At 50.5% G+C, this 27914-nt stretch overlaps 1 protein-coding gene across 1 annotated transcript; it reads left to right on the top strand.

Annotated features, from left to right (window-relative positions):
- Window positions 1-82: 82 nt before the first annotated feature.
- Window positions 83-27892, top strand: LOC136109686 (heparan sulfate glucosamine 3-O-sulfotransferase 3B1-like). The gene is made up of 2 exons (XM_065852551.2): window positions 83-734; window positions 25582-27892. The coding sequence occupies exons 1-2, from the start codon at window positions 310-312 to the stop codon at window positions 26198-26200; spliced, it is 1044 nt and encodes a 347-aa protein (XP_065708623.1). The 5' UTR covers window positions 83-309; the 3' UTR covers window positions 26201-27892.
- The last annotated feature ends 22 nt before the right edge of the window (window positions 27893-27914 follow it).

Here is a 27914-nt window from a genome sequence, read left to right on the forward strand (position 1 = left end):
CGCCCCTCCTGCGCCCCGCCCCCTGCGGGCCAACCTCTTTTCAGATTGGCTCCTCCGCCCGGCTCATTATGCGACCGGAGCGCGGCTGTGATAGGTTGAAGGTGCTGCCCGTCCGGCTGCGGCTGCTGCCTCCTTGTGCCTGCGCTGCGGGCGGGAGAGCGGCGCCGCGCCGGGCAGCGCAGGCAGCGGGCGGGCAGCGCAGCCCCATGGAGCCGTGCTGAGGTACCGGGGGTTCCCCCTGCGGCTCCGGGTCGAGCCGAACCGAGCCGGGCAGGCTCCAGCCATGTATCCCGCCACGCCCGCGGGCACATGGGGCAGCGCTTGAATCGCTGCCTCGATGTCCCCGTGGCGTTGCCGCCGCTGAGGCGGAGGCTCCTGCTGCTCTTCATCATGCTCTTCCTCTGGCTCTATATGTTTTACTCCTGCGCCGGCTCCTGCGCCGGGTTGGCGACCCGCGGTTCTCCCTCACCTCCCCGCGCAGCCCCGCCGCTCGGACCGGGCGAGGAGAGCAGCGTGGAGGAGCAGCGGGCAGCGCCCGACGCCGCCAGCCCCATCTCCAGCTTCTTCAACGGCTCCGGTACCAAGCGGCTGCCTCAGGCCATCATCATCGGCGTGAAGAAGGGGGGGACGCGGGCGCTGCTGGAGTTCCTGCGGGTGCACCCCGATGTCCGCGCCGTCGGCGCCGAACCCCATTTCTTCGACCGCAACTACGAGCGGGGACTCGCCTGGTACAGGTACCCGGGGGGTGTCCCCTGTCCCGGTGCGGGGGGAGTGTCCGTCCCGGGGTTCGGAGCAGGTCCTGGGGCGAAATGCGAACATTCCGTTAAATACGACCCCCGAGAAAAAAAAAAAAAAAAAGAAAAACCACGAAAAAAACACCCCAAAACCGGCGCGGAACTTGTTTTCCCCGTTAGCCCAAGCGGCGGCGGCGTGTTTGCAGGCTTTCTGCCAGCAAAACCCTACTTAACCTTTAAATAAAGGTTAAATATTAATATATATATATTTAACACTCTTATTTCGTTGGGCTTCCGAGGCTTTTGCTGGAGCGTGTATTTTTCCTTCAGCTTGGGGTGTTGCTGAGGGATGGCTGGTGTATCCGAAATGCCCTTCGGCTCGGGGGACAAGGCTGTGCGGTGGCGTTTTCCCAGCAAAAGCAGGTTTTGGGGTTTTGTTTTTTGACTTTTTTGGGAGTGCAGCAGCAGCCCTGGACTGGCAGGCGGCAGCTCTGCTTAGAGATAAAACTTCCTCGATCGCTTCATACGCTCCTTCTGCGTTAACTTTCTCCTTACCACTATAATCAGCTTTCTAGCTGATAAATTGTTCGGGCTCGCAATTTGCAGCCTGGCGCTGGGGAGAAGATCGTGGCGCCGTATGCGATGGGGTAACGTGTACTTTGGGGACGGGATGAAAGGCGTTTTTGGCGGAGGGGAAGATTCTAAATTGTAGGATTGCACTGGAGAGGGGGGTTCGGGGGAGCAGCCCCGTGAGTGATGCGGGGGCTGGAAGAACCGGGAGCCGGTGGGTGCGGAGAAGAGTCCGGAGCTCCTGGGACACCCTGTGCGGGGCCCAGCCGCACTCCGGCTTCTTTTCATCCTTTTATGATTAAAGTTCCCTTTATCAAGAATATTTTGAATGTGTCTTTCTGCCGAGTGCTTACAGGAATACTAAAGGAGCAGAGATGGGAGCTTTGAAGATAGATGCGAGCTGTGAAGTTATTTTAACCTCTTTGTAGACTTGAAACTCCCACCCTGAAAGTCCAATTAGGTTTATGTCTCTTATATTTTTTTAATGTCGCCATCCTTCAGCAGTTAGTGACATGAATGCAGGATAAGATCTGGCCAGGAAGAAGCCGTTTCGGAAAGCACTTTCGTTTTATGAAATTCTAGGATTTCGGTGGTGGGTGAAGCATGTTGTCCCATAGCGACCACGATGAAATCTTTACAAATTCAGTTGTTTAAAAAAACATATATATTAATCTCGCATTTTGAAAGGAGAACTTGCATATAACAGAGCAGCAGACCTGTCAGGATTTATTAGCAAAATGGTGTTGTACATGTTGAACTCTGTTTTTAATTAGGCACCTAAATTAGACCATAAAATGGTTGATTAATCTTTTACAAGTAAGAGGTGGAAGGGGAGAAGGAGAGAATAATGCTTATGACTACATTAATCTGTTTTCCCAGATGCAGCGGGCAAAAGTCAATATTTACAGGACAGATATTATTTTTAAATTTGGACAAGCTGGCGTCAAAGTCGCGTGTAACTTCTTAAAGTTTCACCTTATCAGCTGCTTAATTTTAAGCAGCGTGGGGCCCTATCCCTGCAAACACGCCACTACGTTATTAAGTAGTATATTTGCAAAAGGGGTTTTGTAGCTGAAATACAACACATTTTCAGGTCTGAATGGTGACGCTCACAAGCGGGGAGCGAAAGTGATGCTGGAGGTCTTGAAATCACTGGGGTACAACTCACCCTGGGGATCGGAGCGCGTTTGTCTGCCTGTGGGACTGGGACCCGTTTTGACTTGAATGGGGGAGACTAAATAATGCCAAATATACGGGGAGAGGATGTATTTGCTCGAATCAACAGACAAGTTGTTTGGTAATTGTGCTTTATTTCTAACTGCAATTTGTATTAGATGCAGAAGTTTGTTCCTATAAATTTCAGCATTATAAATCAGACACTATATGGCTCAAAACTCCCTCTCACTTCAGGGAATCTTGGCTTCTCAGCACTCCTCAAGTACATGCTGATTTCTCCAAACCCTAATGAGCCTTTTATTTATTATCATCACGTCAATAAGGAGATGCGTTTGTGTTTTCTTGTTAATGGCCCAATAAAATCAGATTAAAATGCTATAAAATATCGGCTGTGCCAGCGTCGCGCTGGGCAAGCCTTGGCTCTGCTTCTCGGATGCTTTTGCCCGAATCGACTGAACTTGGGAACTGGGGGAGTTACTTGTGTCCTGGCAGTTTAAATCCAATTGCTGTGGCTTTGAGAGGGTGAAGATGCGATTTTTTTTGACCCACATCTCATTGAAAGTATGTTTTATTTGACTGGCTTCTGGCTAAATGGGCTCATATCTGTTAGGAGTGTTTGTTTGTTTAAGTCGTTACTGCCATATAATGAGGTGCTTCTGATGCAACCTTTTTCTCACATTTCCAAAAGGCAGAAGGCATCACAAATTTACTTATTTAGCTTGATGAAGGCTTGCATTGTGGGGTATTTGTGATTAGTCATATTGATGTTAATTGCTGCTCTAAAGTTTTCTTCTATAGAAAATAACTTTGGAAGGAGGGAATTCAGACTTGTTTTCTTACTCCATTTTCTGTCAAGAGTCTTTTTTTCTCCCCATATGTGGAAGGCAAAACAGCATCGAGCGGTGCTGACCGCTGTTCCTAAAAAGCAGACGGAAGAGCGGAGAAAAATCAATTGATTTTTCAATACTGAGATAGCTAGAAATCTAATGGAAATAACTTCTGTACGCGCAGTGCGGGGTTTCCCCCCCAGTAATGAATACAGCATGTTAACTGCTTCAAATGAAAATATGTACCACGACAGAGGAGAAACGGGATCCAGCCGCTATTGCAAACTTAATTTTAAGTAGCGCCTGCAACTTTGGGGTAATAAAGAAGTTTCCTCTTCGCAGCAGTGAGGAGCTCAGCGCCGCAGCCTCCGCGCGGGTGTCCGGCAGCACGGAGAGCCCTTGTTTTCGTATGGCTTTACTGTATGGGTTTTGGGTTAAAAAGGGTTTCTTGCAAACCTAGAAAATCAGTTGTCAAGATGCATTTTATTTTTAAATTTCCTTCCTTATTTTATGTAACAGTGATGCTCTTTTAAATATACTAGCGACTTGGAAACATTTTGCCCTATAATTAAGGTAAGAAAACAAAGATCATGCTGTTAGGGTTACGTGGGTTTTGGAGGGGGTGTAGGGGGGGTTATTTATTTTTTTTAAATCATTTTAGGCCCGGTGGGCTGTACTACCTGGTCTCTCCTGCCATGGGCTGCGTGTCCCCAGCCCCACTCACCACCACAGACTGATTTGATGAGTGCTCTGCTCGGAACCCCCGGCTGCGGTGTTGGTCGCGGTGCTCGCCCGAGCTCTTCTGCCTCTAACAGGGCAGACAGGAGACTTCTTTGTCTTCTTTGCTGTTTATCTTTTTTAGCAGGGGGAGATCCTTCCAGTGCTGGGACTTCATCTTCTCACTATTGCCAAGCTGCCTGAACTCATCCTCCGTGCTGAGAACGGGTGGTTTGGGCCAGCAGGATCAGGCCCAGTCTGGTTGTGTGCAATAAACAGCTTCAAACATGCGTTCTTCCACTCCTCAATCACCTAAATAAGCATGGGGGACCTTAATGTGCAAAGTGCTGCTTCACTGCAATTCCTGAATCATGAGAAACTTACTTTTTTTTTTTCTTTTAATTTTTCTTTTTCCCCAGGAGTCTCTTTATTTGTCCCCAAGGAGTGTGAAACTGGGAGCAGGGGAAGGATAAAGCGATGATGGTTCAAAGTCCTGGGGTGAAAGCCCAGCAGAACCAGGGGCAAATCTTGAGCAAGGCAGGATTTTGCCCCTGTGTTTGTCCAGTCTCTCTAAAGCTCGGCTTTACAGTGGTACCGAGGGTTTAATACCTACCGCTTAATTACCACCGCACTGTGCACGGAGCCGGCGGCGCGGACGCAGCCGGGTGCTTGCAAAACTCAATGTCTTGTTTCCATGAGGTGTTGCAAGGTTTGTTTGCCCCAGGAAGTTTGGGAACAGTCTTGATTTTTTTCCCAACTGGACTTTGGGCGCAAATGACCGTATTTGAGCAAGGGTCGGTTCCGCCAGCGTGTTCCCATGGGCTGGGTTGGGTTGGGATGAGCATGTCCTAGACAGTTGTGCTTTTTGGGGTGGCTTTGCCAGGCAGCTTTCATGCTGAGATTTTGTTTTCTCCATGTTGAAAAATAAAATAAAAAATCAGCTATTGACTTTGCCATTCTGTTGCGTGTAAGCGAGCTGGGACTTTTAATGGCCCTGGACCTCAGCCGTTGCAGCAGCTCCCCATGATGTTGCCTTGGCCGCTGTGCAAAGTTTGGAAGAAAATGGCCCCAAAAAAGAAGGGCTGGGCTGTTACAATCAGTCAGCAAGGCCCTTGTGTTTGCATGGGCTCATTCCTTTAGATCTGGGGAGGGTTGAGTTGTTCAAACAGATGGCAAAGATTATTCGTGTTGCTGGGGTTTCAGCGCGCTGCTCCGTTTCAAGCATGTTGCCCGATATGACGCACGTGACAAGTTCTTCCCAGCACGACGCTGGGGGGGGACGACATTGTCTGCCCCGATCGGGTTTCACGGCCTCACCTGTCGAGCTGCTGAACTTTTCAAAGTTGACCATGCGTTGGGGTGACGGATGCGGATGGTGGATCTGCCCGGCTAATCGCGTTAGCGCGGCACCGCGCGGCGTGCCGGGGAGCCTTCTGCTCCTTCTTGGCATGAAAACCATGGGAATGAAAACCCATGGGCTTGACTCTGGGTTTGGGATTTATTTTTTTTCCTTTTCAAGTGGGCCATGGCAGATGTCTGTAACACACACCGAGCTTCGGATACCTCAAGGCGCTTCCAGTGCAGGCTTTGTTTTCAGAAGCATCCAGCAAGCCCCGGATGCAGCGGCTATAAAAACTCTACCCAAACCGCTGATCTTCTGAGCTGTATTTCCAACCTGGCCTGATCCTGGACGTGTCTTTCTGTCAGGCCTCGCGTGCTAAACTGCTCTGTCTGCTTGAGACTGGATTCAGTGCTATTAATCCATCCCAAATAGGAAGAAGTCTAATTTAGTGATCACTCAACCTTGAGCGATTGTGTCTTCTGCTGGTGTGACCACGGGTGATCAATGGGTCTAGGGGATAATGAATCGGCCAGGGCCATATGGGAGGGTTAATATGAGCTCAAAGAACAACAAATAGCGGGTCACGTCATTTCAGCGGGGTAATTAGGAGGTCAGGGGCTATTGGCTGCTACCTGTTGTCACCACGTGGTGTGTGCGGAGGGACTGGAGGAGAAGCTTCTCCCTGGGTTTGTGAAGTGACTAAGTGCTGTGCTGGGTCCTGACTTGTGCTGATGACTGTACCGGCGCTTGCCCACGCCATTGCAATTCCAGGTCTTTCAGCAGCTCGCCGCGTGCTTTCTTAATTAGCTCGCGAGAAGCACCGCGTGGTTTCTAAAGGAGCTCAGCTCAGCTCAGCCCAGCGGCTGTCACCGGCGGGCGACAGAGTAAATGAGCCTTATCTTGACTTTCTTAATGGAAATGAGGGCTCCCGTGATGAAACATATTGATTATTGACAGGCTCTGAGGGAAGGTGGGGTTAATTCGGGGCAGGGGTTTACTGGTAGCGTAGCTTTGCCATTAGGGAGTTGCGCCAGCACTGGGGGTGGTTGCGAGGAGCCCATGGACAAGTTGGGAAGGGCATCACATTGTGCTGTGGGTCAAACGAAAAGAGGAAACCAAGGTCAGGAGAGCAGTTCCTCTGTCTTGAGCATCTTTCTGCCTGGGGACGGCGGGGGCTGCTCAGACGTGATGTGCAGGAGGCTTTAGTTCGGCCATAAAAGCGATGGGAAGATCATCTCTCCTGGTGCGACGTTGTCTTCAGGCGTTCCCTGTGGCGGTTTTCCTCTTCATAACAGGAAAGACGGAGGAGGAGAAAGGACTCGGTGATGGTAGTTTTGCATGTGGTGTCCTTGTCCTGGGAGGGATGGAGGGGTGAGGAGGGTGCGTGGGGAGCTGAGCTGCCTTGCGTGGCTGCGGAGCTGCAAGACCTTGCACCGCGGCGCTGCGACCACGTGTGCGCCCGTCGCAGGGTCAGGGCGGCTGGGATACGTGGGTGGTTGGGGGTTTAGATGGTGCTGGTGGGGACGTTAGAGGAAAATATAATAGGTGTGGAAGTGTTGCTGGCAGAAGACCTCACCGATTTCTAGTAAGTGAATAATTTGATTTTTAAGACTAGTTCTGTTAAAATATGTCAGTGTGGCAGTTCCCTGCCATGTGGTGGGTAGCAGAAAGAGAACTTCTGCTGTGTTCTGCTAAATGCTTTACATCTGTGTTAACCTCCTCAGAAACCCCCTGGAACTAGACTGCAACAAAATCAGTTCTATTTTCTAGTCTCCCTACAGAAGAGGGATGAAGACAGAGTATCTCTACTGAGGGATGCTGTGGCTTAGCTTCAAGGAGTCATAGCACTTCATGTCAGCAGAGGATCTGACCCAGAATTTACTTTGCAGCCAGTCTTGCAGGGCCACACGTGACTAACCCTCAACCCTAAGCTCTCGACCTGGCTTTGTGCAGCATCACCCGAGGAGCTCGGCTTTGCTGAACTTTGTTGGGGGGAGCACTCCTCCCTTGTCCTTGCCTTCTGGGGTGTCTTGTGCTGCTAAAATTCATAAGACCAGAGCTATGATCTGGCCAGTCCTCCCAGCTTGTACTGCTGGGGACTTCTGCAAATCCACTGAAAAGTGGCTTGTTTAAAATAAAAGCGAGCGGTTGTAGCCTCTCCATGAATTGGCGCGGCCTCTTCCCTCTGGTGCACGTTCCTGGCAGCTCTTTCAGCCCAAAGTGAGAATTGTGCGCGGGCCTTCATTTTATATGCTGATGCATAATATTATAGGTGGATGTATATATTTTATACATCCCTTGCTGAAAGTGATTGCAAGGCCAAATCCTGTGTTAGCACAACCACGATCCAGCAGTGCTGAGAGCAGCTGGAGTGAAAACACCGATTCTCTTCTAGAAAAATATGCTTTTCATGCTGGAAGCTGGCTCTGAGGAGGAGATGAGTCTCCAGCAGCGTGTTGGTGGCCAGGACTGGAGCAGGTCCCCAAACTTGGCTGCGTTTGATGATCCCTCAGGATCAGGCCCTCAGCCAGTGTCCGTGGGACTGTGAGTGCGGAAAACGTCCCCACAGAAGCCAAAAGCCATTGATTTTGATTAAACAGCTACACAACCTTTTATTAAGGCCCTGATCTTGCAGTCTGTCTCAAGTATTGAATGCAAACTTCTATTGAAACTTGAAAGTCTACAAAGTACAGGTGAGCGGTGCATGGAGGTGTGGGAAATCGTTAGAAAACTGCTCATTTGGTGAAAGAGTGATTAAACACGGGAAAAGCAGAATGCAGTGCATTACACCTGGCTTAAATTGCATCAGTATTTTCGATCGGGAGCAGGGTCTGGGTGATGCTGCAGCTCAGCGCAGAGATCTTCCCGTCACTAGGGGGAGGACGAAACCCTGGCGATTTATTGATGAAGTGCTTTGTTGCTTCATTGAGCTGTTAAATATTTGTTTTAAAACTGGCACTGCCTGCAGCTTTGGCGTGCCTTCCGTTTGTTTGGGGTTTTTTGTTTTTGTTTAATTTTTAAAGGTGTATTAGACTTGGAATGGTAGCGGGAGGTGTTGGGGTAAACAGCAGGTGTGTCCCAGCTTGTTGGTCCCAGAGCAGCTGTACATGGTCCTCAGCTGGTTTATACACAGCTGCTAAATGTGACTTGCAGAGGCACCCTGCGGTTTGCTGTGCCCTGTGTCTCTGCGTGTCGGGATGAAGGTGATGCTCGATACCGAGGTGCCGCGCATCTCTGCTGCAAACCCCCTGCACCCTCCTTTGGTGTCACATTTAAGGAATTACACCACATCAGAGCCGGTCCCCTGGGCTGTCCCCATCTTCTGCAAGTGGGTTGAGAAGGGGGAGGCTCCAGAGGGTCTCCCCTGGGATGGTGGGTTTGGTGGGTGTCTGTGAGCATCCACAAGCACCTGCCCTGGCTTCACCGTGGCTGGACTGAGCAAAGTCTGCGAGCCGAACAGCCTCAGCTTTGCTTCTCTAGGAAGGGCTTAGCAAAGCCTGTTGTCTGTCTCCCTCCTGCCTCCCCAGCACTGTGCACTGAACTTGTTGCAACGTAACATAGAGCTCGTAGCTTTTCTTTTTTATTTACCCTTTTTAATTTCCCTCTTGAGCTGGTCTGGTAACTAACGAGCCTTGGGCTGTCTGCATGGTGTTTTGACAAGCAGAAGGAATAGCTAATAAGGGGTGTTGGGCAGCAAACGAAGCCTTGGGAGAAGATATCAGCCTTGCCAAAGCAGAAGTGGAATAGCCGGTTAGGGTTTCAACCCGGGTTTTGCTGCAAGGCGAGAGGGGCTGGGAGCTGCCGTCTGCTCCGAAGCTCCGTAATGAGAGGCTGGCGCTGCCCGGACAGCCGGACGCACGTGAGGAGCCGCGCCAGGAGCGTCCCGGTGTCTCGGCACACACCGACGCCTTGGCCGGCTGCGCCGCGGCTGCTGGCTCCCCCCAGAGACCATCTCAAGGTCACACGGCTAAATGCAGTGTAATAATTAATTAAGCTATATATAAACAGCAAGCTCGTGTGGTCCTAAAGCAGATTAAGAGCCTGGGAGTTTCCTGTCGTTCACCTTCCTCCCCACGGTCTTTTCCTTCCTTGGTTCCTCTGTGGGTGAGACCTGTTGCACTCTCAGCTGTCCCAGTAAGGCTTTCCAGTTGGGTCAAGCAGCTGCATGACTGGGTCTGAACCCCAAAACCATGGGTGCAGAGCAACGCCTGCTCCAGGGGAACCCCTGGCTCACCCAGTTTGACCATCAAACCCAGTCCTCTTGCTGATGCTGGAGGAGAAGACACATGGGGGTCACGTCACTCTATATTATCCCAAGTAGTAAGTGATAGGATGAGAGGAAACAGCCTCAAGTTGCACCAGGGGAGGTTGAGGTTGGATCTTGGGAACAATTTCTCCCCCAAAGGGTTGTGGGGCATTGGAACAGGCTGCCCAGGGCAGTGCTGGAGTCACCAGCCCTGGAGGGTTGGACAGATGCAGAGATGAGGTTCTGAGAGACATGGGGTAGTGCCAAGGGTGGGTTAACAGTCGGACTTGATGATCTTGAGGGTCTTTTTCAGCAAAAGAGATTCTGTGACTCTATATTGAGGCCTGATGCTGGGAATAGCTGCTGGGATTTGTCTTTATCAACAGGTGTTTCAAGGCTCCTATTGCTTTGAGGCTCAATACAGCAAAAGCTGAGCTGCATAATTTGTTTCTCACCGTGGTGGTGGGGAAACCTCAGTGTGGGGTTAAAACCTCCACAGAAAGGACAGTTGTGTGGGGTTTGCAGCATGGAAGTGGAAGAATAACCCAGGCTGGCTTTCCTGGAAGAGCTACAGGAACTTAAAGTTTGTTGATGAGGCTTGAAACTAAACCCAAACAGATGCTTGTTTGTGACTCCTGTGGAGCTGAGATTTGTGTGGTATCAAAAATTATGCTGCTTTTATTTTTTCTCTCGCATCTGTCTAAAACTGGTCAAAACTCACTCCAAACCCCAAAAGTATAAATTTAGGGAAAACATTTAAAGTCGAGGTTACTTTTAATGTAGGTGAAGAAATATGCCCAGAAAATCAAAAATTGTGTTTCCTAATCAAGCGTAGGTGACATGTGCTGTTGAGGCAGTTGGAGAAGAGCAGAGCAGCTTTCAGCACTTCTAGGTCAGACTTGTTTTTGCAGTCAGGGCACGTGCATGCCACAAACCCATCAGCAAAGCCTGATCCTTGGCTTTGCACAGCGAAGTCCTTGGAAAACCCAATAGACCCCGTGGCCAGCTCCGGGACTACTGGAGGAGTGAGCGTCAGCACTGCCCAGGGCCTCTTCTATGGCTTCCTTGATCATCTCCTTGTGCATGTCCAGTTGACTGAGGGGCACCACTGGGGCCAGGGCTGGTGGGAGGAGCTGGCCAGGGCTGATGGGCTCTATGTGAGATGTTGTGTTAGGGTAACTGGGGTTGTCCAGCTCCCTGGCTCTCTGAGGCAGAGCTGGCTTGTCTCCAAGTGCCAGGTTGTATCTACATCCAGGAGATGGAGGCAGAGCGAAAAGACTTTGTTGAGGACTCACAATGGAGTCCTCAATGGGTTCAGTCCGGGTCAGAGGAGGCCGGGCTGTCTCTTTGGGAACCCAAGGGTGTAGAGATCAAAGGTGCGGGTGAGTCAATTACAATTCACATTTGGTTCATCCATATGTTTGGGTATTTGAAAGGCTTCAATGGTAACCCATTTTATATCTCTTATGCCCATTGATTTGTTAATCTGACACTTGGTTTCATCTGAATAACAATAGATCTCATTCAGAGCCCTCAGTGTTCAGGGAAAAGTCATTTCACTTGGGTTGTGCTCCAAGGCCTCAGCAGACCAGCCCACTGTGCTCTTTATGTGGAAGGACTTGAAGGACTCTGGGGTAATTCTACAGGATAATTCCACCCTGCCGGTGACTCTGGAAGGAAATTGACTGTCGATGGAAACAGGGTGGGATGCTGAAGGTCGGTGCTGGGTTTTGGCACATGTAATTTTGCTCCAAGAGGTCCTTTCTGGTTGCTGCCGTAGACCTGTCGTGGCAGCCTGTGGGGTGTGAAGTGGTGGGCAGGGTTACAAAGACAACCCAAGTAGTCAGAAGTGGAAAACAAGCATGGAAAGCCCTCTTAAATACAGCCTGAGCGAGTGTGCTGGACTGGGTCAAATCATTGGTATGGTGATGTGAAGTCTCTAATTATGTGAATACCTTTTTCATTAGAAGCCGTGCTTTGCATCTGTGGTACTTGCAGCAGAGCATCTCCACCAGCCGAGCCTGCTCTCTAAAGAGCTCTTGACTGGATTTCGTTGACTGCTCATGACCACGTCATGATCCCACGTAATGACCGAGCCAGGGGGGGAGTCTGCAGACAGACCTGCTCCTTCACGTTTCGCGAATTGGTGCCTGTCACCCTCCTTTGCTGGGAGTTTCACTCCTTAACAAGGTTGGTTTGGCTCTTTCTGCTCTACCCTGAGTCCTGCAGCATCACTGGGGACCCACCTTGGGACGTGGTGGCACCACGAACCTATAGCTCGATTGCCTCAATGGGCATGCTGCTTTATGTCTTGCAACTTAATTTTTTTTTCAGTCTTCGATGTTGCGGGGGGACCAGGGTATAAAAACAGTGAGGAGAAACTCAGGAGGTTCATACTGGCCTGATTGGAGATGTTGGGGGAAAAAAATCCTGCTCTGGACAAATGTGTCTCACTCACTGCCCTGGTCTGTTTACCATGGAGCGATCTTCATTTCCAGTGCTGCTCCTTTGTGAGTGTAAATCACAAATCCATTAACAAATGAGTTGAGCTGACAATCCCATTTGTGTTAAAATGCATTTAGGGATCAGCACTGAGAGGATCACCAGTGTATTAATTTGCCAGGCCTTTTGTTCCAGCGGGTGGCAAATATAGCTCATCCCAACCGGAGACACACTGACCGGGCCGGTGTCCAGATTGCCACCCATCTGAATCGAGGTTGGTGTCACCCCTCCCTTGCTGGGAAGGAAGCAGGAGACCTTCAGAAATAAATTGAGTGGCTCAGCTTGGAATAAAGTCTAAACCAATTTTAAATTCTTGGCCAACACAATGGGATACTCAGGTCAATGAGCAGCCAGCTGGCGAGTACGGGGCACACTTGGCTGGGCACCTTCCTACACCTCTGGTCCTCCTCTGAGTTTGTTCTTCAGTGCCATGACTGGCCACCAGGAAGGTGACCTGTCCTCTGATGGTCCAAGGGGGTGTCCCCTTCTCTTTAAGGTACTCAAGCAGGAATTTCGGTGCTGCACGGTTATGTGGCTGGTTTGGTTGTTGCTGAAGGGGCAGGTGGACTCATGCAGCTGCGGTTTGGCAATGGCTCACCAACATCACTTGGCTTGCATTAGAAATGCACATGCATTATCAAAAAGGGCAGAAAAAAAATCATAACTTTCTTTTATCCATAGTGAGAATGGAAAGCTGGCTGCTTTTTGAGCTGTTGTTTTGGAGGCCTCTGCTGTTCAGGTGGTGCTGGATGCCCCTAGGATCCCTTTAGGTGCAGAAGGTGGATTCTTGGAGATCACGCATGCCTCTTTTAAAGACTTGTAGATGTCAATCTGCCTCAAGGCTTGTTTCAAGCCAGCCGTGACCCTGCCAACCCGAGAGCTCCTTTCCCGTGTGCTGCCGAGGAGCTAATGGGCTTCAACTCAGTCATCACATGGAAGATGCTCTGAGGACTTGTGGTGCTCGGAGGAAAGTGCTGCTGGGTGAATAAAGCATTTTCCTTGCTCCCCTCCCTGCCTTGCTGTCCCCATGGTGAGGAAGAGGAGCAGGAGCAGAGTCATCACACAGCTGCCACTGGCACCAGACCCTTTTGGGGTTCTTAACCCAGCATGGTGGTTTGAGCCCCGCTTTGGCATGTCTTACCCCAAGGACAGACAAGTCGCCGGGGATGCTTTCCCTGCATCGGTTATGAACTGAGGGGTGCGAGCTGTTTGGTTGCTCAGGGCAGAAATGGGCTCCAGCTTATCGGGAGGCTTTTTCCTGTAACCACATCTATAAAGCCCCAGCACAGAAAGGCTGGGCTTGATTAGGCAAAGTGTGTGTCAAGGTGGCAAGCAAAGCCCTCCCTGTTCAAACTCTTGTTTGCTCATGCGGGTGTTTAACAAAAGGCGATGTTATCACCGGGGCTTGTTACCTGCCTGTGCAGGCACACAGATCAGATCAGGGCATTAATTTCTGTGTTGGAGGAAAGCACAAAAAAGCTCTCAGCACAGCTGTGATTGATGAACGTGGCAATAGGGGAACGTGGTCCTGCCCGTATCTCACTGGGTCAGTTTTGTTTACTGGGTGTCGATTTGTGCAACATTTAGTTTGGAGTTGGCTCTTTGGTTTGTGGGCTGTTGGTTGTGTGGGGTTTGTTTGTTTAATAGTGTGTGTGTGTGTGTGGTTTTGTTTGTTTGTCTTTTATTTTTCTTCCCCCCTCTAGCAAAATTGGAGCAGGTGACATGTGGTGGCTTGGCAGTGCCTCAAGGGAGAGGGTCAGTGTGGGAAGGGGTGCTGAACTTCATCTCCTTCTAGTCCTGTCCTGGGTGGAAATTTGTCAGGTATTTCTGCCTGTTCAGCCTTGATGTACTGGGATCGGCCACCCATGTCCGGCTGCTTTTGGTGGTTAGAGAGAGGCTGCTGCGAAGATCACTGCGTGCTTACTTAACCAGAAAGTATGTGCCATAAAAATCAATATCCATATAAACTGTATTGACCCAACCAGGGGCTACCTAGATCAGGAATACCACCTCCTGGGGTCCTGGCTTGGGGCAGGAGCCCTGGGGAGACCTGGTGTGACAGGGTGTCCCGTGCAGGGTCCAGCCCTGCGGCACGTCCCTTCAGGGGAGCTGGGAGGATGCTCTGCGCCTTGTACAGTGAGGGGTGGTTTGGCTCTCGGCTGAGTCATGATGCTACTTGGTTTGGACTTCTCATTCCTGAAGTATCTGGTGCTTCTGGGACACCAGCTGAAAGCTGGTAAAGCTGCATGCAGTCTGCAGTGCCGGCTCTGTGCACCTCAACACCCGCTTCTGCCTCCCCCGAATCCCAGATCCCCATCTCCATGGGGTTTAACCTGATGGAGGTTGCTCCCTTGGCTGCAAGGAGGCATTTTCCTAAGACCTATGAGGAGGAGATGTCTGAAAGACCGATAAGTAGCAGTGCCTGTGGGGTTTTAACTTGGCTTGGACGTGGCCGAGTTGCTGCTGTGTGGCAAGAAAGGTGACAGCAAGTGGTGTTTTTGTGATGGGAGCTGTGGGAACAGCCTGTTTGTTCTCCAGCTGGAGCTGAAACCAAACCCCTGAAATCAGGGTCTCTGGAGCTGGTTGAAGCCAAGTGACAACTGTGTTGGCCACACATCCTCTGCTGCAGGGGACATTTCTGTCCCCAGATGTGTTTTGGATGTCCCACCAGCTATGATGTATCTGCTTTTAAGCCTTTTCCAAGCCAGGCTTCCTTTGCTTAAGCCTACTCCAAGTTAGCAAAAGCCTTGCAAAATCCATATCTTGGGTTTTGCCTTTTTTTATTGCTTTCTACAGTTTAGCTGGTAACCCCAGACCCTGACTCTCAGGCTTTGCCTTTTTATCTGGATGGGGACATTCCTTCTGTGCTTGCAGGTGCTGAGCCAGTCCAGGCTCAGCAGACACTAGTTCCAACTTCCCACAAAGGGCAGGATCAGTGCTACCCAGGTAAAGCCGAGTTCAATTAGTGACATCTCTGGTACAAGGATGTGTTAAACCAGCAATCTCTCTAAGAGGCTCCAAGAGCAAGAGCTTCATCTTGCAATGAATCCATAAGTGGATCCACCAAATCTTTGTGTAGCAGGAGCTTAGTACACATAACATTAATGCAAGGCTATAAATTTTTGAGGGAAGAGAAATGTCTGGTCCTTCTGGTTGCGATAGAGTAAGAGGCAGCACGGAGGATTTATTTTTCCCCAGGAGTGAGTTGTGAGCACTGGAATATCTGCAAATGCCTAAAATTCTTCCTCTTTCCTCCCTTTCAGGCTGTTGTCTGTTTAATTTATAGAGAAGAATGTTTCTACTGCTTTGCAATAAACTCTTGGACACCGTGAAAGTAATCTTGGCTCATTCCAGACCTGCACCAGCGCAACCCTGGGGTAGCTGCTGACTTAGATCCAGGGTGAGCAGAGCCGAGGTGGAGGTGGTGAGGACTCGCTGGTGGCCAAAGAGAGGGAAGGACATGACACTGGTGCAACCACAGGGGTAAATTGCAGTGAAACACTCCCACAGGGTGTACTAAGTGGTGAGATGGCGCAGGAGTAAAATACACGGTTTGGCGGAGACAGTTGGCCCTGCAATCTGCTGGAAAAGGTCTTTAGTCCCAGTTTACCAGTTAGCTCAGTCATGTTTCCTGCTGGGTTTAGGATTTGTTGGTTTTTTTCTTCCACCCCCCGCTTTAAATCATGAGCTTCACAGAACTGCCCCCTCCCTGCTCTGCTTTGAAACAAAAGGTCTTTATTTTCCCTTTTTTGGGGACATGGGGACAGATTAGAGTAATCTCACATGACTTGACCGGTGGGCAGTGAAGTCCGGTGATGCTGGGTGATATTCCAAAGAACTCACCCATAAACAGCAATTAGTTTTTAATCGCGGCGCTGCTCCCGGCCCCCGCGCCCGCAGGAACAGCAACGTGTGCTCTTTGTGGGCCGGAGCCGCACCGGGGGGACCCGCGGCCATGAAAGGGAACCCGGGGGGGACCGAGAGGAATAAGATGCTCATTTCGGCCCCACCCCCTTACTGTGCTCAAAAGCTCTTATTTTCAGAGCAAAGCACTATTGAAGCATCGGGACAATGGAGACCAAATCCTTCTGGGGGAGGGGAAGTGCTGGCAATCGCATCTTTTGTTGCTTTTACTTCTTCACTTGCCTATATGGCCTCCCCCGTCCCACCCCTCCAAGAAAGCCACATAGATGCTCACTAGATGATAATGCAATCACTTTCTTGGGACCTTGCTAATAGGATTAAAATTATTACTGGAGATGAACTGGAGTGAATAGAATATTTACCACTTCATCTTAAATTATTGTAAATCCCTCCAAAGCAGCCCTTTGAGATGTAAAGTGCTGCCCCTCTCCCTTCGGTGAAGATAATTATTTAGTGGAAGTTCAGAGCTTTTAAGTATGATGGAGGACAGAAAGAGGCTTCGGTGTTTACATAAAGAGGATGGTCCTTATAATGAACTGCTGAAGTTGATGAATATCTTGGCTGACTCCAGCAAAGGAGGAGGGAAGGTTCTTGCTGAGCAGTTATAACATCTCAGGTTGTTGCGGGGGAAGAGGGAGAAAATAATTGGAAGTTTGGACCTTCCCAGTCCAAAGAAAGCCCCACGTCTCTGCAGCCTGTGTTCAGTAGGTACAGGAGTCCTGGTGTTGATGGCAACGTTTTGGGTTTGTTCTTTAGGGTTGGAGGAATCTCTGTTTGAGGAATGACCAAGCAGGCTGGGAGACCTGAGGCTGTCAAAGAGATGTTTTGGGGGAAGATACGGTACTCTACAAAGCCCGAGCTGGGCTGGAGATAGAGGGAGGGTCAGGCCAGTGTCATGGTGCAAGGATTGGGGCTGTGGCACGAGGCCAGGAGCTGGTGCTCAACAGGCAAAGCAAGGACCCAGGTCAGGCTGAGCACATGGAGGGTCTGCGTGGGTTAGGGAGAAACCTGGACAAGGGGCTGGAAGAGAGTTCCATTGAGGGTTATTAGGTGGACAAACTGCATCAGCACCAGGAAAGCCCCTGAGCTGAATTTGGATGGAGGCTGGGAGAGCGATGGGGAGCAGGGGGTGCTGCTTGGCCCGTTATTGCTCTGCCCGAGTCCTCCTGTGGCTGGGGCTGGAGATCCCTGGGCTGCAGGGCTTTTCGCTTGGAGTAGAGGGCTGAACACTATGGGTGCATCCACATGAGCATCTGCAAGCAGGATACATTTGTCCAAAGCTTCCAGGCTGGTCTCATCCCCTTGAGGCCTTCCTCCCAAAAGCTGCCAGCATGGAGCATCAGCTCAGGGCTAGGGAGGGGGGTCGCTTCACCAGCTGCCTCCAAATTCAACTTCATGCCATTGCATCCATCACCAACGATGGGCATGGACCAGGAGTGATCGCCCATCAGTCTCAAATGAGTCTTTGTGGCTCTTTGATCTCTTTATTATGCTCTCTGTAAAAGCACAAACCCCATGTGGATGAGTCTCCCATCAAGGTTTTCTGCTGCCATGGGTTATTCCTCCCCTGTAGGCTGCAGCTGTACAGTGAACCATATATGGCACTTATACAAGGCAACAGCCCTGTGAGAGATAACATGTTGTTATGTGGGTTATGAGTCTGTGCTTCTAATTAAGCCACTTAAACCCGTGAGGCGGGGGAGGCGTCTGGGAGGGATGAAGGTTTGGGCTGGGGCAGAGGCTGGTTCAGCTCATCACACCCATTGCTGTTCCCCCCAGGTTTTCTGCATGGATCAGGCCCTGCTTTGTCCATGTTGGGTGCTCAGATGCCATTGCAAACTGTTTGCTCAGCGCTGTGGCCGGGCAAAGCTCCCCGTGTCCCTCACCTGCAGCCCGGGGATGGTCAAGCCTCTGCGGTGGCTCCTAGATCGGATCTCAATGCAGAGGTGGATAAAATCCTTTGCAAAAATAAAAATCCCCAAAAATACCCATCCCCTCTTGACTGCAGCAGCCGTTGTCCTGTCTTCAAGGCACTTCTTGCTTTGATCTGCCGGAGCTGTTGGGCACAACCTGGCTCTGCCTGCATGGAGTGGGGACGAAAGGACCATCTGCCGATGCCACACATCTCCCCGCTCCCCCCAGCCTTTGATGGGGTTTTTTTATCTGCATCAAAGGGACTTAGCTCAGACTCAACGCCAGGCCAGAGCCTGTTCCCATGGTGCATGTGGCAATGCCACCTGTGGCCACTGGCTCTTCGGCCCTATCAAAGTCCTGGAGCCTTGACATGCTGTTACCCTCCTCTCCCTCCTTTAATCCCCAAACTTCCCAACAGGTGAAGGGCACCTGTCAGATCTGGGGGCAGGGAGCAAGGAGAGTGAGAAAAACATTACTTTCAGGCCCACGTATTTTTGTCCCCCTTGCCCTCCTCCTTTACCTACCCCTTCCTCACCCCCAAAGTTCATTAATTCCCATCATCTGGTTCGTGTAAACGTCGTGGCGAGTGTTTGACAGAGCTGGATAGGGTTACACCCGTTTCAAAAAGGCCAAGGCTGGTTCCCAGCCGTTCCTTTTTATTGTTGTATAATTTGCCAACCCAAACAATGGGTTCCCGCTCCAGACAAAGGTGCACATGTTGCCGTTACTGCTGGTCATAAAAAGAGGAGAGGCTGCGTGCTACTGTACAGGTCCTTGGTGCAACAGTATCCTGGGCCGGGGGAAATTTTGGTAAGAAAAATGTGATATATCAAATAATAAACCAGCGAGTTCTCTCAGCCCAAAGAGGAATTTGCTATTGCCTCTTCTCTTTGTGTTTCTTCTTCCTCCTTCATCTTCCTGCTGCCACCAGAAAGCAGAGCCGAAGCCAAGCGGGTAATTTTGAAGCCAGTTGACCTCGTTGCTGCTGGCGGCTCCGTGGTGTAATTAAAACACTTAATTACTTTAACAGTCTTTCCCAGGGCTTGTCAGGCTTTTGCTTTTAAGGAATATTTCTGAGATTTGATGATTCTGTGATCAGTCCCACGCAGGGTGGGGTCAGGATGGGTCTGGTGTGGTGGCCTTGGGAGCTGAGCTGGTGGTGCTCTGGATTTTCGTGTCCCAGAGTGTTGGAGACCTCTTGCTCGTGGTCAGGTGCTGGAGTGGACTGCAAGTGCGTGGTTTCAATCCTGCTCTGATCACCACTGTAAATTTTTCCTGCTTCCTGACAGCAACGTGCTGCCTCGGAGACTGGGAACAACTGGGAATCGCCTTGGCAGAGCGGGTGGGCTGGAAGGGAAGGCTGCCAGCAGTGGAGATGCCACCCCCATCCTTCCCTGGGTGTCTACGGCTCTTTTTCAAGATACTAGATTTAGCTCACTTGGCCTAAATTTATTTACTGTGGCGGGGGAGGAGAGGAAGAAGCAGGGGGATTTAAAATGAGAATTGGCTGTGCAGGGTGGGAACAGCAATAAACCCTCCTGAAAAGTGTTTAAAGCAGCGAATGGACAGACTGTGGTTTGAAACAAGTCCTTTGGCTTTGGTGGGACCCTGAGCGGGACTGTGCTGGGATGGGGACAGGGGACAGCGCAGGAGAGCATCAGCAAGGGAGGGGATGAGGCTTCAACCTGCCTCGTCTTCTGCATTTGTTTCCTTCATGGCTTTTCTGAGCTGGTAGCAGCAGGTTTATTTGCTTTCAAACCTGCAATTTAGAAATGCAGCAAAAGTCCTGACAAATTCATCACGTGCCACATTCTGGCTTGTGCTGCCTGGGCTTGTCACCTTGGGTTTCCAAACTCTATCATGACTTTGGAGACTAAAAATCAGTCTCCTCCCAGCATGGGAGAAGAGCTTTTGTGCCTACTTTATCCATTTCTGTTCACCTTCTCAGCGTAAGCTTTCAGTCTGATCTGTGTGGTTTCTGAGACAGCCGTTTGGGAGGATGTGGGGGCACTTTCCCCAGAAACAGTCAAGTTACCAAAATCTGGTTTTCTGGGAAGAAGTCACTGTTTGTTTTCTTGAAACACCAGTCAGGAATTTGGGTAGCAACTGTGCTGAAATAGGTGGGATTCTCTGCTTGTGCACGGCCAGGCGGCAAAGCAAATGGTTCTGGATTACAGGTCTGAACTTGGCATGGATGTGGATGATGTCTAAAATAGTCCAAAACAGTTTGACTTGGTTTTTCTACCTTTTCTCCTATTTTCTGTGCTTATAAGGAACAGCTGTGTGGGGAAAGGTCTAGAAATTGTTGCATGAAAGGCAATTCTTGCTGTATGTGCTGGCAGAGCTGCCACAGGGACTGCTGTGAGCGCTCCCTGCTCTGCATCTCATAGCTGCATCCCTATACTACACTGTCTTATCCTGACCATAATAATTCTCCTCTTCTTTCCCCAATACTCTACTCCCAGGTCTCTGTCTCCTCTGGGAGAGTTTTGTCACCCTTGCAGAAGGAAACTGAGGCAGCTCAGGGGGTGTTCTGGAGCAGAGGGGTTTGAGACCAGAGGGTGCCATCGCTGTGGCACGGGACACCCTGATTTTAACATTTACCAGTGGGACTTGAACTCTTGAGCATGCTGGGGTGAGGAGAACATCTCCAAAAGTGATGCTGGGTGGCTCTGGATAGGAATACAAGTGCCACAAAACCCTCCCCAGGAAGGGAAAATCATCATCTGCTTGGCTCTGGGACTCCTGTTTGGCACCTGAGCGTGCTGGGTGACAGCCTGACGGTGAACTCTGTGCGGTCAGACGGCCAGGTCTGGCATCTCCGCACCCACTGGGCTGAGCCCTGCCGAGGGGCTTTGGGCTCCGCCAGACCCTGGGTTATCCCAGTGGGTGCTGGGGAATGGCAGGAGGTGCGTGGGGGGCCCGACAGACGTCGGATAAAGTCAGTAATGTGCTCTGTCCTACCTGCAGCAAATAACACAGCACAGGTCGCGGGGGTCCCCCTGGCCCCCCCGGCCCCTCGCTGTTCCTCCTTGAGACGTGGCAGCAGATTAGCCCGGAGCCCCTCTGCGCAGACAAAAGCTGCCACAAAGGGCATTAGGCATCGGGATTGGATTACCGTGTGGCCACCTGTCATCCCCACTTTGTAAATTTATCTCGCTCTGGGTCCGGTTTTCACATTGGAGAAATTTGCACTTAAAAAAATACAAAATCAACCCCCCCAGTGCCTCTCCAAGCAGCAGCCTGGCAGAGTTCATTTTAGCATCCCTTCTTATTCCAGGCTTCAGAGCTGTGTGGGGCTGGGGATTAGGGCTGTTTGAATAAGGAGAGCCTTTATTACATTAGTCTAAGTGGTTAATAGGTAAAGTAGGCCAATCCATCTTTAGACTAAGCCTATCACTTCGCCTACGAAGGGTGCAGGATTCACGGAGGAAATATTCATTAAAGGAAAAGCTTTTCCTCTGTCCCACTTGACATGTTAATAGCTCGGGGTTAGGGGCTCTGCTCTCTGCCTGCGGAAAATTCATCGCTGTGCTGGAAAATTCATCGCTGTGCTGGAAAATTCATCGCTGTGCTCACACAGCAGCTCCCTCCTCTCACTGAGACCCCAGAGCGTCGCTGAGCCCCCACAGCGCTTTGCCAGGAGGGATGCCAGGAGTCTGATGCTTCTCATCCTCCCTTTGCTCTTTCACACCCAGAAATCAGGTGCCTTCCCAAGCAGGGATGCGCAGGGAAAGTTCAAATGAGAGGTGAAGGCAGCACTTCGGTGCTGGGACTCTCTGCTGTGGGATGTTCTCAAGGCCAAAAGTATTCATGGGTTTGAAATGCTTAGACAGTTCACAATTGCTATGAAATGGGATGATTTGGATGCAGGTGCTGGCACCAGAGGTCTTTGAACTCCAGGTTGCCAGAAGGCAGGAGGAGAACAAGGCAGGAGCGACTGCTTGCCAAGCTTTTCATACTATCTTTATTTTCTACTACAGCATCCGCCGCAGCCCTCAGTGGTGTCTCCTTCCAGCCCTGTCCCAACAAGCGCAGCAGCTTTAGTCCGAGCTCAGCTCCCTGTTTCCCACAGCCCGACTCTCTTTGTCACGTCCCTTTCCTCTCCCACGTGGACGCGGTGGTAGCTGAACCTCCACCGTTCTTACCTTGCACCAAACAGCGCTGGCAGAAGCTGCCCAGGTGTCTAACGTGTCTTTGAAGCTTCCATGGACACAGAGGACTCCGCAGCTGTCACGAGCTGACCCCGGGCTCAGCTCTGCATGCCACATTGTGCTGAACGTGGGGTTTCTGCTGTTACTTTTGCCCAAAGGGGTTGCATCCTGCCAGGACATGGTGGCTACAGCTCTTCTGACCATTTGGGCTCCTCTTTCCCCTCCCTCTGCAACAGCTCTCGTTTAGCGCAGATGTGTTCAGAGCTGGATCCTGGTCCTTCCACCAACATGTATGTCCTGCGTGTTGTGCCGGAGCTGCCATGCTATACGTGCGCCAACTTTTTCTTCTGCGGTTGTGGTTTGAGTGGGAATAAAGGCTTCTTGGTGACTTTTCCACCAATGTGAGTTCACACCAGCCAACGTACCAGTTCCTCCTGTCCCTGGGGCTCTGTTGTCTCCAGCTGCCAGCATGACGGATGGTGCCTCTGTGGGAGACTATGGAAACCATGAGAAAGCTCCTCACAACAGGCCTATGCAATAAAACTTTGCTTTCCTGGATGTGATGCTGTCAGAGGTTCAAACCACATCCGTGGGCCACAATATTTGGCGTTACTTGCTGCTGTCTAGCTTTCATGCAGCCGCTTTCCAAACAAGGCAGCGTCTGAAACAATCTCAAGGATCTTAGTTCTGGGCTATGCCTGGCACCTCTCTGGGTATGATGAAGGAAGAGAGTGCTGGAGGTAGGGTCTGAAGGCTGGTTTGGGTGGATTCCATTCTTGTTCTTGGGTTGAAGGCTCCATTTCAAGCTCTGTTCATCTTAGACCTGTGCTGACAGACCGGAAGGCAGGAGCAGTGCCAATGTGCCTTGTCTTGCTTCTCTTGCTGGGATGGGTCACCAGCAAGATTTCTGAAACTACCAAAAATTCAGGTTCTCTTTAAAAATAACAATTCTGGAGGGTTAGACCTTCAGAAAACTGAGTGTTCAGCTCTGTTGGATGTTGAATGTCCTCAGCCACAAATACAGTGTGAGTTCAGGAGCTGACTGGTCTGCAAAGGGACAACACCAGCCCGGTGTATTAGATAGAGTTGCTTCTTGCTCTCTTCCACTTGCACGGTGCATTCCTCTGTGTTTGTTGAAACACTAATTAGGAACTTGTGTTTCCCAACCAGATCAATTGACTCAGCACCTCCGCCCCCAGCAATTCCTCCTGCTTCACAGCCCAGCCCTACCCAATGCCTCTTTTGTGCAAGGAGTGAAAAAGTAAGCCTTGCATCCTTCCCAGGAGGCTGATAAATACTGACTGTAGTAGTCTTGGAGAAGTCAATCTTGAGGTGCAGAGCCCCATACAGCAAGCTGACCTGACCTGAGCCAAAGGGCTTTGGTGTAGCAGGGCTGTCCTGAGCACATCTTGGGCAGCAGTCTCCTCTCCAAGCAGGTCCCAGGCTGTTAAGGACCTCATGGATTGAAACCAACCTCTTAAATCAAGATAGAAAGCAATTGGTGGCCAGCGCAGGATGTAGAACTCAGATTTAATGTGGCTGTAAAAAGAGACATCACTTAATAAGCAGGCTGTCGAAACCCACATCAGCCCATGATAGATTTAAGAGTTGCTTGCTGGGTGTTATTGACTGGCTCTTTCTGCGAAGGTGTTACAGTTTGTGGAGCTGGCCAGAAAGGTGAAGGATTAGTCAGAGTTTTATTTTGGTTACTGGTTTTTGGCACACACTGTCTCCTGACTTCCAGAAGCGCTCGTGTCCCAGGTGTCTGGTAGATGAGCGTGATTTTTATCTGCATGTGAAACTCCATTTGTGTGGCCTTGAAACTGCAGCCCTAGGGTTTGCCACCACCCTTGGGCATGGCCGGAGGTTTCCACAAGCTGCTGTTCCACAGTCCAGTTTGTCCATCGCCACATCTCCCAGTGCCCCGTGCAGAACTGGTGCGGGGACCATCTCCCACCATGGGTCTGTGGAGAAGGGGCTCTCTGGTCAGACCCCAGCACACCTCACTGCTTTAGTGCAGAAGCTGATGGTGTAAAATACCAGGTAGAGCGTTGTGGAGGGGTTTCGTTCAAAGGAGATATGTTGTTGAATTAGTCAGGCCCAAAGGAATCTCAAGGCCACTTCGAGAAGCTGAGAACAGAATCTGCTGTGAGAAAGAGGGGCGTTTCTTCATTAACAGGGCCTCAGCATGGCGTGAGTCGTCGGACCTATCATCGGTGGGGCTCCAGCGTGTGGACTGCCCATGATACTCATTTAGCGAATCCATGCTTGGAGCGTGGATTCGTGATTAGAGAATAGTTGCATGTATAGAGACATGTTTCTGTAATAAATGGCTTTGCATGATTCGCACTGAATCGGAGTGCTGAGTCCTTTATCGTTCCAACAAAGCGTGATAGTAGTTGCATAAATAGCTACTGAGCAACTTTCGTGGGCACACGATGATTTTTGATTCAATCAGACCTCTGATTCCTGGGGTCCTATTATTTGGCCTCATAACAGATGGATCTTTTATTTTCCATTTGCTTCTTAATTGGGGCAACCATTGGCCTTAGCACAAAGTATCAGTGGCATTTTCAATTGCAGAAGCCTATGGTGATCTTTGCTGTAGAATCAAACAGGCGGTAAGGGAGGACATGGCCATTGGGGAGCAAACAGCCTCTGTGTGCAGTGCCGTTTGTCTGAGGGAAACGCTGTTTGAGGCTCGCAGGTCGCACTGGCCGGTTATTGCTCTGTGCTGGGTAGATGCTTTGAAAACTTAATCAAGTTTTATGGCTTTAATTTAGTGGCTCTCTCCCTTCTTGCCTTTTCTTTTTTTTTAACGGTCTCAGAACCTAGAGCAAATGAGTCCCTTTGGGTTATAAAGGGAAAGAATTGGCAAATAGTCTAAAATATTTAGGCTTGCCTAGTGAATTATAGGAAAAAATTACTCTTCCTGCTTCTTGCCACTTCCATCACTTCTGCAAGCTCTCTAGCTTTTGCCCACGTGGTTAATTAGAAATAGCCAGGGAATGAGGTGGAATCACTGAAGGCTTTAGGTTTCGAGGATGTTTTGTGAGGGTACGTCCTACCCGTGAGCTGAGGTTGTGTTCTCCGTGGTTGTACCTGTATCCTGACCTGCTGTGGCCTGTGTGGCAGCGGAGGGGAGAGGTTGTCCCTTGGCTGCTGGACTGGGATGTGCTGAAGATGCCACCAGCAGCTCTTGATGCAGAGCGTAGCCGGGCTAATCCACTCATGGATAACTGGGAGATTACGCAGCTGGATTTCTAATACAGTGGCCTTTAATAATAAATCCCCTCCTAATCCCTAAATCAATGGAAAATAGATTTATCTGTATGAGCTGAATGGCCTGTGTAGGCATTTTAGGGAGAAGAATTCTTGTATATCTATGTGTGAACATCTATCTATATATATATATATGGATATGCATATTTTTGTTCCTGCTGTTCTGACCTGTGTGTCTGTGTTTTGTCATCAGAGACCTCATGCCCAGGACCCTGGAGGGGCAGATCACCATGGAGAAGACCCCCAGCTACTTTGTCACCAAGGAGGCCCCAGCCCGCATCTCCTCCATGTCCAAGGGCACGAAGCTCATCGTGGTGGTGCGGGACCCCGTCACCAGAGCCATCTCGGACTATACCCAGACGCTCTCCAAGAAGCCCGATATCCCCACCTTTGAGAGCCTGACCTTCAAAAACAGGACTACGGGCCTGATCGACACCTCGTGGAGCGCCATCCAGATCGGCATCTACGCCAAGCACCTGGAGAACTGGCTCCTCTACTTCCCCATCGGGCAGATCCTCTTCGTCAGCGGGGAGAGGCTGATCAGCGACCCCGCGGGGGAGCTGGGCAGGGTCCAGGACTTTCTGGGCCTCAAGAGGATCATCACCGACAAACACTTCTACTTCAACAAAACCAAGGGCTTCCCCTGCCTGAAGAAGGCAGAAGGCAGCAGCAAACCCCACTGCCTGGGGAAGACGAAAGGCAGGACCCACCCCGACATAGACCAGGAGGTGGTGCAGAGACTGCGGGACTTCTACCGGCCCTTCAACATGAAGTTCTACCAGATGACGGGGCAGGACTTCGGCTGGGACTGAGGCTGGTGTGGGAAAGTCCCCTGTAATTACTTGCCCAGCACGGTTTGCATATATAAAGAGATATATATGTATGTAAAATGTACAGAAATCTATTTTATAATAATTTATTTTTAATTCCTAAGCAATTAATTCACTAAGCTGCCTAACCGCACTGGCTAGAACGGTAGCCTGTAACCTGTTTAACATTCCACGGTGTTTAATTCTAATATGTCTCTCGTTTTTTTTCCCCCCCTCCTTCTATTTTCTCCCCTTATTGGTTTGGTTTGTAACAGATGGTGCTTCCATTTTTCCTAAAACAAAATTTGTATTTAAAACAAAAACAAAAAAAAAGCGAGGGTGGCAAGGGAGGGGTGGGGAGGGAAAGCACAAGTTTATTTTTGTTACGGGTATCTGGCCTTTATAAACACTTGCTTTCCCTATTCCGGTGTCCCAGTCTCTGCTCCGCTATTGTGCTCCCTCATCCCACAGCCTTGCAGTGAGTCCCGCAGCCCCCGGGGGGCTTCTCTGGGGCGGGTAGGGGGAGGCTGGGCATCTCCCTACAGCCCGCATACCTCTGCTGAGCAGCAGCGTGTTTTACCAGCACAGGGAAGCCCAAGCCATAGAGCTCCTGCTCTCAGCTCTGCCGGGAGGGGAACGTGCTGGTTTTCCAGCGGAGAAGCCGCAGAGCCTGTTCCGTGGGCAGAGCTGTCTCCTCAGTGTGCTTTTCCTTCTTGCCTTTTGTCAAGGAGGCTTTTTCCCATGGTCCCTGTATGCATTTAAAATCCTTACCGCAGGACAAATGTGACAATACGTGCATCTGTACGTGACACGCTGGGTGCTGATCCGAATGACTCGTGGTACACTTCGCTCCGAGGATGCCCGTGGGTGCCGGTGGTTGCACCAGCAGTGTGGGGAGCAGCAGCCACCCCCAAAAGGCTGGCAGAGCCAGGTAGCCATGTGAAAAGCCCAGGTCTCTGCTTGGTGGCCTCCGCAGCGTGGAGGGTGTCACAGATCACAGCACAGGCAGTGCTGCCTCCAGCCCCACAGCGCACAGGACTGGGGAACATCAGCCTTGGCCCTCTTGACTCCCATGACTTTTTGGTCCAACACCCTCTCCGTGGTCTATCCCAATGAGCAGCATTTGCCTAGAGTCAGGAAGAAATGCTGCTTTGCCAACGAGGATGAATGTGTAGAAAAGCAGGGAGGAGTCTGGGCCGTGCTTGGGCTGGGCTGTTGCCCTGGGTGGGGGGGCAGCCAGGCAGGACAGGGAGCTGCATGCTCTTATCCATCAACCCAGGTACAATAGCCTGGAGATCCTTCACCTCAAGCTTTGGGGCATTAGGACAAGTTGGCAGGGCTCTCCTCAGAGCTCTAGCCATGCTTTGTGTGCTCAGGAGGTTTTGATAAATACCATGTGTGTCTGATGCCTTATCTTTACTATCTTTAGTGTTGGAGGTTCTGCTAGCTGGACTGGAACATTTTCAGAGCAAGGTGGTAGCAGAAGTGATTTGCTCCTTGAATTTTGAACAGAAGAAGGACTATATTGTATTTGGGCAACAAAAACCCATGCACCTCTTGCCTGCAGGCACTGAAATGATGTACTACACTGAGCGTGGATCTTGCTGGATGAATCTGATGGTACTGTGTGAGTACTTGCATAAAGCAGGTGGTATAAGTAAAATGCAAAAACAGTAAATGCACCAATGGACAGAGCGTATGTGAATTGAGTCAATGC

This window comes from Patagioenas fasciata, chromosome 18 (assembly GCF_037038585.1).
Source record: "Patagioenas fasciata isolate bPatFas1 chromosome 18, bPatFas1.hap1, whole genome shotgun sequence".
NCBI lineage: Eukaryota > Metazoa > Chordata > Aves > Columbiformes > Columbidae > Patagioenas > Patagioenas fasciata.